The sequence below is a fragment of the Colletotrichum godetiae genome (genome assembly GCF_030913485.1).
Source record: "Colletotrichum godetiae strain CBS 193.32 chromosome Unknown BDP55scaffold_151, whole genome shotgun sequence".
In the NCBI taxonomy this organism is placed as follows: domain Eukaryota; kingdom Fungi; phylum Ascomycota; class Sordariomycetes; order Glomerellales; family Glomerellaceae; genus Colletotrichum; species Colletotrichum godetiae.
Genome location: NW_026851399.1, coordinates 1 through 14,219, shown reverse-complemented (window position 1 = coordinate 14,219; position 14,219 = coordinate 1). Strand labels below are relative to the sequence as shown.

At 52.4% G+C, this 14,219-nt stretch overlaps 6 protein-coding genes across 6 annotated transcripts; 2 read left to right on the top strand and 4 right to left on the bottom strand.

Moving 5' to 3' along the window:
• Nucleotides 1-929: 929 nt before the first annotated feature.
• BDP55DRAFT_94969 (uncharacterized protein) lies at nucleotides 930-1,565 on the bottom strand. Its single transcript, XM_060581339.1, has one exon. It carries the CDS (start codon nucleotides 1,362-1,364, stop codon nucleotides 1,026-1,028), a length of 339 nt encoding a protein of 112 aa, XP_060421336.1. The 5' UTR covers nucleotides 1,365-1,565; the 3' UTR covers nucleotides 930-1,025.
• An 845-nt stretch (nucleotides 1,566-2,410) lies between these two features.
• On the bottom strand, nucleotides 2,411-4,876 carry BDP55DRAFT_688641 (uncharacterized protein). Its single transcript, XM_060576659.1, has 3 exons — nucleotides 4,408-4,876; nucleotides 3,701-4,233; nucleotides 2,411-3,638 (listed from the first exon to the last, which is right to left on the bottom strand). Exons 1-3 carry the CDS (start codon nucleotides 4,460-4,462, stop codon nucleotides 2,745-2,747), a joined length of 1,482 nt encoding a protein of 493 aa, XP_060421335.1. The 5' UTR covers nucleotides 4,463-4,876; the 3' UTR covers nucleotides 2,411-2,744.
• A 110-nt stretch (nucleotides 4,877-4,986) lies between these two features.
• BDP55DRAFT_774536 (Lecithin:cholesterol acyltransferase) lies at nucleotides 4,987-7,853 on the bottom strand. Its single transcript, XM_060581213.1, has 2 exons — nucleotides 7,539-7,853; nucleotides 4,987-7,445 (listed from the first exon to the last, which is right to left on the bottom strand). Exon 2 carries the CDS (start codon nucleotides 7,406-7,408, stop codon nucleotides 5,390-5,392), a length of 2,019 nt encoding a protein of 672 aa, XP_060421334.1. The 5' UTR covers nucleotides 7,409-7,445; nucleotides 7,539-7,853; the 3' UTR covers nucleotides 4,987-5,389.
• A 1,668-nt stretch (nucleotides 7,854-9,521) lies between these two features.
• BDP55DRAFT_735594 (acetyltransferase) lies at nucleotides 9,522-10,143 on the top strand (the record flags this gene model as incomplete). The annotated part of the gene is made up of 2 exons (XM_060580336.1): nucleotides 9,522-9,701; nucleotides 9,763-10,143. The coding sequence occupies 2 exons, from the start codon at nucleotides 9,522-9,524 to the stop codon at nucleotides 10,141-10,143; spliced, it is 561 nt and encodes a 186-aa protein (XP_060421333.1).
• Nucleotides 10,144-10,399: 256 nt separating this feature from the next.
• On the bottom strand, nucleotides 10,400-12,161 carry BDP55DRAFT_688633 (uncharacterized protein). Its single transcript, XM_060576658.1, has 5 exons — nucleotides 12,060-12,161; nucleotides 11,848-11,942; nucleotides 11,249-11,790; nucleotides 10,932-11,190; nucleotides 10,400-10,876 (listed from the first exon to the last, which is right to left on the bottom strand). The coding sequence occupies exons 2-5, from the start codon at nucleotides 11,873-11,875 to the stop codon at nucleotides 10,791-10,793; spliced, it is 915 nt and encodes a 304-aa protein (XP_060421332.1). The 5' UTR covers nucleotides 11,876-11,942; nucleotides 12,060-12,161; the 3' UTR covers nucleotides 10,400-10,790.
• BDP55DRAFT_688630 (WD40-repeat-containing domain protein) lies at nucleotides 12,162-14,219 on the top strand. The gene is made up of 2 exons (XM_060576657.1): nucleotides 12,162-12,771; nucleotides 12,837-14,219. Exons 1-2 carry the CDS (start codon nucleotides 12,176-12,178, stop codon nucleotides 13,789-13,791), a joined length of 1,551 nt encoding a protein of 516 aa, XP_060421331.1. The 5' UTR covers nucleotides 12,162-12,175; the 3' UTR covers nucleotides 13,792-14,219.

Genomic DNA, 14,219 nt, shown 5'->3' with positions numbered 1-14,219 from the left:
CTGATGTTTCCGACTGTCACTGCCTGTGCTGCACTCCGATAGGTACCAAGCAAGTTGTGCGCGCGGGTACCGCTGCAAGAACCTGGGCAGACGGAAAGCCGCAAGCCGCAGCGCACCTCAACACGGACTGACGAATACCTGGCAAGGAGCTGTGCTGCGCCTGCAGACTGCCCTCGCCGACCTAGCGCAGCTGGACCCTGAATTGCGTGTCTACTTTGGGGGATTGGGATCGTCCGCCCTAAGGCACCCTGGGTAAGTGGTAAAGTACCTTGAGACGTTGAACCCGTATGAACTTGTAACAGCGGCCTCCAGCTATCACATCGGTACCTAGACAGGTGGGTGAACCGTGATTGCCTCGGACAAAACACCAAGGGGACATCGCCATCTACGGCCTGGCCTGGTGACTGGAAATGTCACCAATTATTCCAACCCATCACAGGCTTTTCTACTCCGTACAGTAATCCAGTCTCTCTTCTGGCCCCTCTTGCAAAACACAATTCATCACTCTTGTTCCTTTTTTACACACACAGTCATGGATGGAGCGAAATATCATCCCAAGTCGTGCGCACACGGGATGAGAACTGTCTCTCCCTCTTACACTTGACCAGCTAAGTAAATCTCACTTTGGTGACATTGCCTCATTTCCTCTTAGACTGGTCGCAAAGAGTCACCAGTAGGTCAAAGAAGAAGACGAAAGCCAAGAAAAGCTCCCAGCGCTGCGCGTCAGACCCCATCGATGACGTAGCCGCCCCTCTCCAAAACCACCAAACGGGTGACATTCGCTGTAACCTCACCACCAACACCCCGTCCCGTTTATTTTCCAAATTCCACATCACTATCCGTACCTATCCGTATTGACTCTACCTATTGATACCTTACCTTACGTTAGTACGGATAGGTAATCCCCGTTCCCAGTCTCCCTCTGCATGTTCGTAGCTCGTCGGATATCCGCCAACCCGCTCTTAGTCGCCCGCGTCAAATCATCTTCATCATGGAAGATGCTGTCACCACCACCACCACGACCTCTACCAGAATAGCAGCTCTATTCTCCCACCTTGTGAAGGACGTGACGCATCCGTCCCACCCGGCCGGGCCGTCCAGTCTCCCAATCCAGAGAAACACATCAACCATTGAACCAACAAGCCTGAACCGTTCCAGCTGAACCTGAAGTCCCCAGCCCAATCAGCGCCAACCGCAGCACACAACCACCCGAGCTTAATCGAGGTCATGATCGTCTCACCCCCTTCCCCCAGCCAAGCGTTGTTTTCAGAAATTGGGTAGCCGATTGCCAAGTACCTTGCCCCGACTTTCCCATCAATCAACCATCCTTTTTTTCCTGTTTTGTTTCCCCGTGCACGTCGCATCCTGCCGCAAACATAACCCCCGAGTCCCACGGGGGCCGATGGAACTCGGCATGCCTGAGCATTGCCTCCAAGGTTAAGCTGACGGGAGCGTGTGGCGCGCGTGGGGAAGCTTTCCCCGTCGGATAATCATCAAACACCCTTCACCCGCTTTAGTTCAATAACGGTCGACAGTGGCGAGTACAAAGCGTTTCTTCAGATAAACGGAAACTTCATGTGCAGAATACCTCGAACAACACGCATCAGAACTGGGCTAAGCGGCTACTGAGTGCATCAGACGGGTGTGCGTGGCACAAGGTAGCCTGTATCAAATGCTGTCTTGTGCTGTCTTGACAGTCAAAGACGCCGCCGCTCTGAGATCAGATGCTGTCCCCCAAGACTACTTGCAATATACTCAACTTCACTTTATCGAATTGTCACATACGACCATACCCATTGGAAAACTCGGGATCCCGTCCGCTCTCCCATAGATAAGCCAATGAGGGCCGGATTAGTAGTTGGGTCGGTGACGACCAGCGAATACCTGGTGTTGTATGTTTTTTGAAGTTTTGCTCTGAACATCGTGAGATTGCTCAGCGGCGTAAATATGAAGGGTGCCTGCGGTTGTTGCATGCTGACCATCCTATTTTGGGGTAAACTTTTCGCCGAGTAAAGAACCCTCGCTCCTTGTCTGCTGGTAGTCGTGATCCCTGATCAGATTGGACTTAACTCCGTGCCGTTATGTTTGCGAAGCACAAATGATCCTCCTCTTGAGGTAGGTAGGTAGTTCATTTCCATACTTCCATCTTAGCTGACAGTCAGTCCAAGTACGGAACCTCGTCCTCGGATGAACCCTAACCTGTTTGTTTCCCCGTTGTCGTCCATGATACCGAGTCTGTGCCTCTAGGTTTAGGGGTAAAGTTGAGGTCAGGAAATAGCGGACCCATAGCGTTCATCTCATGTTGCTTTCGAGATGAAGCGAGTCTATCCCAACTCCGATCTCATCCCCCACCCCCCCCCCCCCCCCCCCCAAGTGATGTTTGATTACCGGCCAAGTATTTCGTATTCAGCACAGACATTGACGGTAAACACATTGAATATTGCACGCTTGCCTGATTTCAATGTTCATCTCATCCACTCAAAATGCGTAAATTGTGCAGCTACTAGGAGGCGGTAATACCGTCTTTGGACTGGGTGTAGCAGTCCTCGGGAACCCAAACGCCATGATATGCTTTGACCGTAACCCGAACGCTCGACGCCATCCCTAACATTGCGATTGCTATGCCTCCTCTGGTTTCCAAGTTCAACTCCAGCCCATTTCGTCAAATCGAGCAAATACCTGTCCCAATTCATTTCGTCGTTTGGTCCGGCCGCCAGGACCAGGCCAGCTCACATCTCTCTTTCTCAAGCCTCTGGCATAGGGGCACTGTCCGCCACGGGCTCCATAGGTTGGAGCTTCGTCTTCCGCCGTGGCGGCGGTGCTTTTGGTGGTATCTTCTTATGTCCATTCAAATGCAACGTCGTCGTCGGTCCGACCGGAACGCCATGTCGGTGTTTCGGTACCTCGGGCAGCGGCTTCTTCGGCCGCACACCGCCTGCCCCGGCCTTGGCCTCTCCTTGTTTGGCTTCCGCGTCCGCCTCGGCCTTGCGACTCGGGGTGATGACACCAGGTTTCTCCATGACGGCGGCGACATCGACGACACTAACGCTGCTCGCTGTGTCCGAACGTGTGAGACTGATGCCCAGGAACTTCCGAGCCACCTCTGCCTCGCCAGAAGCCTCCTGATCGACAAGCCATTTCACTTTGGAGACTCTGTCGACCAGACGTACTGTCGTTTCGTCTGCAGGGGCAAAGTGAGAATTTCCGTAACCGCCCAGAATCCTCAAAACTTTGAGCACCTCATCACGCTTGTAGTGCGGCGGGTGGCTCAGTTGCGTGTGCGCCAGGAGTGGATATAGGACTCGTAAATATGTGTGACGGAGTGATATCTTCTCGTCCGGCAAGTCCATCAGGTTCCTAATGATAACGTCAAGGAGAACCTTGAGGTCATTTGTGTAGAAGTATTCGTAAGTGGCTTTGGTTGTAAATAATAGATAAAGGAGTTTCAGGATCAAGAGTTGCAGAGAAGTCTCGGTCTCGCGATTCAATAGTAAAATAATGTTCTCTCCGAATGTACGGAACGAGTCACCATGGAGACTAAGGCACTTGATGACTCTGTTTGTGAGAGGGGCGTTGGGCGAGTTCGGATCGGAGGCGACGTCGGTAGATGCGAGCATGTACTGTTCGTTCAGAACCAACTGTTTTTACATTCGTCAGCGCCAGTGACAGGCGGGAGGGAGCATGGGGAGGATGGTTATACCAGCACTCGGATGATTGGATAGTGGTATGGGTCGTGCACGTCGTTGGATAACTCCTCGATTATCTGGAAGAGGTATGCAACGAAGCCATCATCGACCTGAAGCAAGTCGGCGGTGCGCAACCTTTCCACCCGGGACATTTCGTACATCAGCTCCAGAAGTAAGCGATGCAGCCTCAGATCTTGCTCTTTACGGCCATTAATCAGCTCGAGGAGGCGAGGAAAGCACGCCTCCTCGATCATACGAGAGTACAAGGCCTCGTCCGCATGGCCGTCGAGCAGAAGGAATAGTACAATGGCGTGCAGCGACGGGGGTTCGTCCTCCTGGAGAAGACTATAGACGATCTGGTTGCGAATATAGTCCTTGTTGTCTTGGAACAGCTTGCATTGCAGTAGCTTCTCGCAGCAGGCGGCGACATCGTCTTCGTTTTCGGGGAACTTGTCTCTGAACCTCGAAGTAAGATAGAGCCACGATCGAAGGGTCTCGTCGATTAAGTCGTGGGACTGGTATTGAGTAGTGACGACGTCGTCGAGCTCTGTAGTTGACGATGAGACACTGGTCAGCGACAAAATTCCACGACGCGCGCAGTGTGCGATGCGGGAATGTGAGGTCTGAGAAAGCACGAAGTTTACAGCATCATGAACAACAGCAAGGCGGGGGGGAGAAGAAGAGCAAGGAGGGGTTGAATTTGGGGGCGAACTCGGCTGACCTTCCCAAAATTGGTGCTTGGTCTCGAGAGACTCGTAGAGATCAAAGTCGGCCATGATGCTAGAACCACCGCTGATACGTGGGTGGAATGGTCTGCATCACCGGCGCAGTGCAAACAGCAGCTGCTGAAATATGGGAGGAGAGAAGGAAGAAGAGGAAGTGTTAGATACTTGGTGGGATGAAGATGAGGCCGGCTGGAGTTTCGACTCTTTGGGATTTGATACAACACATGGCTTGACAACAAGGTCCCCCTCCTTAGGTACCTTGTCGGGCCAGGGCAGCCTGCACTGGGTGACTGGGTCCAGGCCCGAGCTGGATGAGGTAAGGACGTTCCACCCTTGGAGCACTGTAGCGGCTGTACAGGCCCGCTGTGCCCACTGAGCGGCAGCGGCAACACTGATTCCTAAGGTACGGGGGTGAGGTGGATGGCGGCTGCCCTTCAGTGAGTGGAGGGGAGGTTTTTTTTTTTTTTTTTTTTTTTGGAGTGAAGTTGGGGGAAATGGGAAGAGGAGGGGGAGTGGAGGGGTTGGGGGACACCGACCTTCCACCTCGCTGAAAGGTAGTCGCTGTTCCGGTGACAGCACACACGAGCACCTGATCCCACCTTACCTGTCTCGCCTCAAAGTTTTTGCAAGCCCATCCATGCCTCATGATCCCCAAAGGAGATGGAGGAAAATTTGTGACCTTTCCGAGTCAAACGCCGAACATAAGGCATGGGATAACTAAGAGTTTTTGAAGTGCACAATGCTGGCCGTGGTCACCTGTCAAAATCTCCAAAGTTGGCAATGTATAAATTATGCTGCGAGCTCTATGTGTGTATCGTATATCTCGTTCAATAATTACCTATTAAGACAAAAAGACTAAAAGAATGGGAAGGAAGAAATTCATTGAATATGAGGGTATTGTATCCGTGTCGTAACCATCCCCAAATGCTCCAAATACCCTTGGTGACCTGGCACCATAAACGCCTTTACTCGGATGGCTCATGAACTGTTGCCGACCAGTTTTTCCAATGTCTCCTCCCAAGTGTCCTGCTCCTCATCAGGTCTCTGGCCATCGTCGTACACCTTGACCTTGTCGGCGTACTCCTTGATGTTGCTAACAACATAGTCGGTAATCGTGTTGCCCTTGCCTGCCGCGATCCTCAAGATGAGCTCGTTCAGATGTTGCCGCCCGAGAATATCCACGTGGTCTGCCGTCTTGGGTCCTCCGCGGGGGTTGAACCGCTCAGGTTCGTGCTCCATCTCAACAACCGTCACTTTGACACCGGCCGGGTTGTACCTTTTGTAGTTCCATCCGCGGTTACACATGTATCCCGTGCTGAGAAGATTCACTGTTCCGTCACCCTCTCCCATGACGACACCATGATCCACCTCTCCTTGTGTGAGTGTTGTGTCGATTGTGATGTTCAGGTTCGTGAGTGCCGGCGCATCTGGTGACCGATAGTAGTAGCCTCGCTCCGTTGCCTTGCCCACACCGTAGAAGCAGTAGATCTTGAGACTCGGTGCCAAGGGCAGACGTGTTTCCAGGGGGTTGATCCACTTGTTTGGGTCCTTTTCGTTGGCGTCGACCTCGGCTTGAGTGTGAGCTACACCATGGGAGTAGGCTCCCTTCACATTCCTCGAGTACCACTCCTCTGTTGTGTTGAAGAGGTAGTTCATGGCCGATTCGACCGTCAGATTTCGATCCGGAGTTGTCCAGTTCATGCCGCTGCGGAAGTTGAGGAGAGATCCGTAAGACAGTTCCTGGTCTGGCTTGTCATCAGGTGCCCATGTCGCATTGCCCCAAACAGCGTCCCCTCCGATAGGAAGCATGGAAGAAATGCCAGGCATCGCTCGGAAGAGTTGAGCTCTTTCGTCTTTGCTCAAAAACTTCTCGAGTCCGTACACGGCAAAGGCGTTGAGCTGAGCTGTGTCTCTCATCTCACCTGACAAGACAGCCGTCAAGTCCTTGACAGCGCCAAGCATGCAACCACTCACGTTGATCCACGCCTCGACGTGCTGCTCGACCCAGTCGTCGCCACCACGGCCACCGCTCTCAGATGCGACCCAGTGGAAGAAGTAGAAAAGAACCTGTCCTCCCATGCTGTGAGACACGAGAACAGCCTTCTTGCCCGAAAACGCATGCGCGGTTTCAATGTAAGACTTGAGCCTCGAAAAGTACTGATCGCGAGTTTCAAGGTTAGGGTACGCCAAACGCCAGTCGTAGGCCGCGGTGAAGGAATTAGTCGGGTCGTAGCCTATCGATGCCAGATTCTCGAAAATCTTGTTCCAGATCCAGTAACCAGTGATGAAGAAGTCAGTTGCGTCGAAGCCTTGGGCAGCTCGTAGCTTGATATGAGGGGGGTCAAGGCCGGTGTCCTGGTCCAGCATGATGTGTTTCTTCCAGTTTTCCTTGTCGAGAACCAGCGCACGCATCATGCTCCAACTACCCCAGAGTCGTTTTCGGAAATACTGGCGGGAAACGTTGGCTGTGCCCCACGACTCAAGACCAGTCGAGATGACGCCGGGGACCATGATCATGGGATGGTGGGCATGGAGACCCTCGGCGCGAGCCTGTAAACCTACGGAGAATGCATCGTAGCTATCGACGAATTCTTTCTCGCCTTGCTTTACAGCCAGCCTTGTTAGTTGTAGCCAGCTAGATAATGCACGCCCGTCAAAGACGACAGCTGAATTGTTACTGACCACAAGCTCCCTCATGTCCTTGACCAAGCCAGCCGGCAAAACATCGAAGAAGCTGTCCATGCTAAGCTCTCCAAGTTCAGGGAAATCGATGAGGTCGTTGCTTTTTGCGAAGAAGCCGGCAGCTAATAATCCGAACAAACTTCCAAGTAAGAAGATGGCGCCATTCCGGCGTTTCCGTGTCTTGGGTTTTACATGGTGGACGACGTGAGCCACAGTCTCGGATTTCTCGGGGCTTTCGTCTCGAGGGGTTGAAGGTTCGCTGTCGATGTTGGTGTCGGGGGGAATGGCTCGGCGCCTAAGAGTCGAGGAAGACATGGTCGCGGTCGCAAAGAGCTGTTGCTACGCGGAGGTGCTAGTAAAGCCAAGTTAGCTCTTGAGATCGATGTTGTAAGATCTGAAGGATGCCAGGCTGGATCGTGGAAAGCAAGGGCCAGACGGCACATACCTGAGCTTGGGATGAAGTGGGAGCGAGGACGGTGTAAACTGCGCTGTCCTTGGGCGTGGGCTGGTACTTATTGGGAGGCACGTGGGAGAGGGGACGGGGTGAGCTAAGCGGCGAGCAAGGGGGGGACTACCTATGGCAGATCCAGAGCTACGCAAAGCTTGTTTCGTGATTTGCTGGACAGACAGATGGGAAAGACGGATGTCGAGAGGCAGCCCCGAGGCATGCGGAATTCAGCTGCACTTGGCCGGGCAATATCGAGAGCCAAGGAGTCCGGAGCTCGGGGGGTGGGATGTTGGAGGCGGCCGAGGAACGAGCAAAAAAAGATGCATGAGCTGCTTGACTGCTCCGTGCGGCCCGACGTGACGTCAATCTCCGAGGGGGCCAGCGTCTTTTTTTTTTGCATCGTGCAGTTCGCCAGATAGGTACGATAAGGTACTTAATCATTGGGTGTGTTTTGGCACGACTTTTTCGTACCGGACCTTGTCATGAGGGCCCCCGGCAGATGTACAGGCACCATGCCGCCTTGGGATACAGGGGTTTCCACTGAACGAGGGCAATCAACGTGCCAACTTGAGAAGTCGAGGCGCGGCGCTGAAGAAAACCCCGTGTCCATCTTGAATCCATCTATACATTAATACCACTTATTAGTAAGTCGATAGTAGGGTATGGACATTGGTGGGTTTTCGGACGGTGCCTGTCGCCGCGCAGAAATACCCCGAAAGCAGCCAAATCACTCCCTTCCTTTCTTGGGACAGGTAATGTGTACCTACCTTACCTTACGATGTGAGGCAGGTAGGTAGCAATAAAAGGTGCTTACATGTGATAGACCTTGGATGAACCCCATTGCATGAACGCAAGCAAAAATTTAAACTTGGCAGCTTTGACGGGGCAATTCCCTTGGCTTGAATAAGACATCAGCAATTCCTACCTGGTAATCGAGATATAGCCTTGCCTGGAATAGGTACTCATCCTACCTAAGTAGTTTGACAGCCCTCATAAATACCATCCAATACAGCACAGTCGCGCTGGCAAGCGTGAGGCGCCACCATCTCTGGCTTCACCCTAATGCACCTCACCTGAACCACGTGCTTGCCTCACCTGGTAGATGCTTCACCTCTCCACGATCTCAAGTTTTCAGAAAGCTCAACTAGGTGGTGATTAGATGAGTTTTCTTGGGTGCCTGCTGAAGCCAATCTAGGTATCCAATGAGAGGACTATCCAAGTAGCACGAGGACGACCGTTTGACATGTGACAGTGAAGGAAATTGACGGCGTTTGACTGAAAAAGGAATCTCACTGAGGATGGGCGGTGGACAACAGCCCAGGGCCGCCCGTCGGTAGACCCCACTAAATGGCCTGGCCGCACAACTGCCTCCGAATCCGATAGGGACTATGGGCGAGGATGGTGGGCCTCCGGGCGGGGTCTACCGCGTACTGCAGTTGGTAAGGACACTGAACACCGCACGGTCTGAGCGGAGCTCACTGACCTGAAGCACCGCAGCCAGAGTGCCACCAGACTGGAACTCGACTCAGTTTTGGGTATCGAATGCAGCGTCCCCCGACTCCGACTCCGACTACCTACGCCCATCAACTTGCGCCTGCAAACGCACATATCACGAACCCCGGTTTGAGCCTTTCAAGAATCACACCTGTCTCATAAACCACCAGCTGCGGCAGAGCCGCGCCCTCTCCATCTTTAGCATTCCTGGCTTTACTATTCAGCGAAGCGCTCGTCATACTGCGAAACCCGGCTATTTGCTCGCACTTTCTCTTCTCATCCGCCTCGTCACGGATCAAGAGACTTCACTTGTTGCCTTCTTTCTTACGCGCCCATACAGATTGTCATGCCTTGAGACCTTTTCACGTGCCGGTATAGGCTTGTGTGCAACCTCTCATTACGAAATCTCATATCTTTCAACTTCACTTCATCTCTTGCCTGCGAAATACCGGCCTCAAATAGAGATATACCCCGCGAGACAGCAACATGGACGTTTCCAAGGTCACCCACCTCCCCGCGGATCTGCAGTACATCCAGTACGAACACGGTCTAGAAGCGAAATACCTTCCAGCTATACGCTCTCTGATCGCAAAGGACTTGAGTGAGCCATACAGCATCTATGTCTATCGATATTTTCTATACCAGTGGGGCCACTTGTGCTTCATGGTCAGTAACTCTCAACCCCCTCCTTGCGTGCGTGTCATCGCTGTTGCTTACTACACTACAGACCTTGGACCCCGCCGACGGATCTCTTATTGGCGTCATCATTTGCAAGCTGGAAGTGCACTCGTCTCACTCGCCGCCAACGCGCCGGGGCTACATCGCCATGCTCGCCGTGGCCTCGCCGTATCGCGGTAAGGGCATTGCGACAGCCCTCGTGAAGAGGGCCATTGGTGCCATGGGCCAGCGGAACGCGGATGAAGTGGTTCTGGAGACAGAAGAAACCAACACGCAAGCTATGCGCCTGTATGAGCGTCTTGGGTTCTTACGCTCCAAGAAGCTGCATAGATATTACCTTAACGGCAATAGCGCCTACAGGCTGGTACTGCTGCTCAATCCTATCGACCCGGATGCCGCGTTTGATGATTCGGATGGCCAGTCTCCCTGACTAGGGGACTATGGGGAAGATCTGCTTCTCAAGTCAAAGAGAATGCTGGAGAACACATGCGGCGTTTTCTAAAATTAACCGCCTGGACCGGCTCATACGAGTGAGTACTGAAAGATCACACAAGGGTTATATAAGAGCGGGCAGGGTATCGCCGATGTTTTGGAACAGGACATTGCGTGGGTTAAGACGTTAGCATTACTAGGGGCATCGGTGCAAGATTTGGAGGTCTATTGTGTCATCGATTCTTATAGATGGTCAAGCGGTGTACAGAGGGACAGAGGCATCTTTTGGCAGGGCGTATGTCGCAATCCGTATTCACACAAACACACACACACACACACATGACATAAGCTCGTGGCAGTACTCTGTAGTACGGCTTAGCAGAGGTACATATCAAATCTCATGTACATCAGAGGAGCAGAGATGAACGGGAGACCATCTTCTCAGCCTTGGTGACAATCGAATGCTCTTTTCTTTCGTCTATTTGAACCAGTCCAGCTGGCTGTCCTTTCTCACCCTTGACAGTATGCATGCGCCGGGCTGAGTACTAGTCTCTCTGGCCATCTCAAGCTTACTGCTACACACACCTGCGCAATCAAGTGAACCACACATAAGCTGCTCTTGGGGCGCGGGGAACTGATAGCTGTCTAGGACAAGATATCCCTAGAGCTGTAAATCGAGGCTTTCATGCCCCAATGGTTGCCGTGAGCAATACCGAGATATGTGAAGGCATCTTTGACATGTCAGATTTGCAATCCTTTTTCTCGCGATAGGAGACTTCCACAAACCTGGCTTGTAGTAGATGGGACGTCCCATGGCCTCAACGAGCTTGAGCTCTCTCAGCCGACGCATGACCCGGGTGACATCTGCCATGTCACTGAAATCGGCCGTATAGACGCATACGATTCGGTCTTTTCGACCGGTAGGGTCCGTATACGGATTCCACGGGGCGACTTTTGCGGCAATGCCCAGCTCGTTATTGGCCGTGGCCCTCGCTATGACGCTCCAGACTTCGTTGACATCCTTGGGCTGACAGAAGAGCATCCACTGTTGATGAGAATCAGCCATCATATTGCAGTACGCGCAGGCCTTGGTGAGCACTTGCCTTGCCGGCCTTAATCTTACACATGTGCGCGAGGCCCATGATGTCTCGAGTAGTATCTTCTAATTCTTGCCTGAGCAATTTTGCCTGTAACGGCTTGGACTTGTTGGTCTTCTCGAGTCCTTGCTTGTAGTTGAGTAGGATCTCTAGTCTTTCAGAGCCCCCCTCGATGAGAGTATCAAGTCGTGAGCCCTCTTCCTCGGGTGCTTCATCCTCGTTGCCTCTGCTCCGCTGGTTCTGGGCATTGAACCTATCCTTCCTGCGGATGTACGGGTTGCAGACGAAAATCCACGGGAGCTGCTCGCTATGCTCCGTCGTCTCGGGAGGGAGACGATCCAGGAAGGCATCGACGGTCTCCGTCAACTGCCACGCGTAGGGAACACCGGCGTATGGATTGTGGAGTTTGGTACTGTCTAGAGGCTCCTTCTTGACTTTTCGGTCCATCATCGACGTCGAGACCGCAGCCGCGTTCCTCTCTTCCCACCACTGCGAAACGTCGAATGACGTAACGCGAGACTCTAGGTCGGCGACAATCTCATCGTCCCCTAAGTGCGAATTAGTTCGTCTTGTCAATGTCAATCGAGTTCATAAAGGATGCAAACCGTAGAAATCGGATTCATCAGAATCCATCTTTGCCCAATGCAAACTGTAGGAACCGCAGGGGGCGACACTCAGATATGATGAACAATGGAAGTGCCTTGTCTTGCAGTGAGAAACGCGAGGAAAATGCGGTGAACGTTTATTGATTCGGAGCAGAAAAAGAAAGCATCACCCCAGTGAGAAAGACAGACCGTCGATTATTGTAAACAAGTACCTTAGTTTCGACAATGTGAGGGCAACGTCATCCTCTTATGTATTCGTATAAGGTACGTGCGGACGGGGGTAACGTGTCGATAAAGTTTAAATCTATTGGAATGAAGGAACAAGGGGATGCTTCTGATACCCCGTCGTTTTTGGAAAGGATTGCAACTTTCGAACCGATTAGCGGCTGCCAAATTCCGGGGTCGGGAGTTGCGGGATCCTTCCGCCTGCGCCGGGGCCGATAAACCCTCCCGGAACTCTTTGGCGAGTTCAGAACCTAAGAAGCACCGCACGTCAAATCTCAAATTCGACCTTCCCCACACCTTTTCCCCGGACTTCAGACTGGACACTGCCGAAAAACGAGACAAGGCAGCATACTCAGTGAGACATTCTCCATCTTCCAAAATCCTCACTGCGCAGCCGAAAGCTGGGAGTTTGGAGTTTTTCTTTTCGGTCCAAAAGAAGAGACAACCCTCACACAATCCCACAATGGGTAACTCAGCCCCAATCATCACCTCAAAGCAGTCTCTTATCCTAGACTTGCCCCCAAGTTGCATAGAGTTTTGCTCGTCACACCCGTCCTATTTCGTGGTCGGCACCTACAACTTGGTCAAGGAAGAGGAGACAACAACCGAGTTGTCAGAAAACGCAGATGTTGCTGTTCTCAAGAAACCTCAGAACCGGAACGGTAGCTTGATTGTGTACCAGCTCGTAGACGGTCTTGTGTAAGTCTGTGGCTTGCGTACAGGAATAAACATCTTCTTTTTCTCTTTGACTCACTCGTCCGTAGGCAACAAGTGCAAACACTCTTGCATCCTGCAGCGATTCTTGACCTGCACTTCTGCCCATCAGCAGGGCGGCAGGACATCCTGGCTGTGGTCTCGAGCACAGGAACACTTTCCATCTTTAGGTTGAATCCCGTAGCCGATGCTTCAGAGCCATTGAAGCATTTGGCAACGAGCAGAATCTCCGATGTCCCTGAAGGGGTTCTGTTCCTCTCTGGGGTCTGGGACCCCAACAACGCTGCCTCTATTGCGCTGACAACCTCGTCTGGTGAGGTGCGCATTATGAGACTCGGCGATTCATGGGAGATCATAGACGAAGAGGACTCGGAGGCTATCATCACGCATTCTCTCGAGGCCTGGACTGTGGCTTTCTCGCCACCCGATCAAGCCACGCCTTTCATCCTCTACTCGGGAGGAGACGACTCGGCGTTGCGATACACGTCGTGTTCTCGCAACGAAGATGCCGGTATCGAGGCTCTGTATACGCCCCTTAACGTCCCCGGCCATGGTGCTGGCGTGACGGCTATCCTTCCGATACCACTCACTCTCGCAGACAACTCGCGACTACTAGTCACTGGCAGTTATGACGACACAATAAGAGTATTCTCCGTACAACCGCCGCACGAGACATATGGTATGCGGAAGGTCAAATGTCTGGCAGAGGAAAATCTAGGAGGGGGAGTGTGGAGGCTCAAGTTGATCGACATGACGAGCACTGCGGATCGATGCCGCCTGCGCGTTCTAGCATCATGCATGCATGCGGGAGCCAGAGTTGTCGAACTCGAAGGTCCGCTGAGTGGCGAAGCCTGGGCTGTTACTGCCCTGGCCCAGTTCGAGGAACATAAGAGCATGAATTACGGCAGCGACTTTGTACCTGCGCCGGGAAGCAATCGTCTTGAGTGTGTGTCGACGAGCTTCTATGATAAGCTCTTGTGCCTGTGGGAGGTAGAACTGGCCTAGGAGATGATGGGAGGAAGCAAAACATGACAGAAGTCATCACGACAATGGAAGAAATCAACACAATTACATTGTTTCGCTCGAGACCAATGGGATAGAGAGGCAGATGACAGAGAAACATGGGCAGGCTAGCCATGGTGTCTTGTCTTTCCCCCAGAGCCACTCGCTGGCTCTATGTACGTCTGAAAGGATAGGGCCATCAAGGTTGTGATTAAAGTCAAGTACCTTAGACAAGAGGGATTGCTGAGTTACGGAGAGAGCTTAACCATAGTTTCCTTGCATACATAATCAGGCTGATGTGATTTCTGACGAGGCAGTTCCATCGTTGTGGGAAATCGGGCAAATCAAAAACAGATGCTGCATCTTGCGTCAAGGGGTAGTCTATTGGATAATCTCTATTTTTGTGAGAAACGTGGGGAGGTGTAGGTATT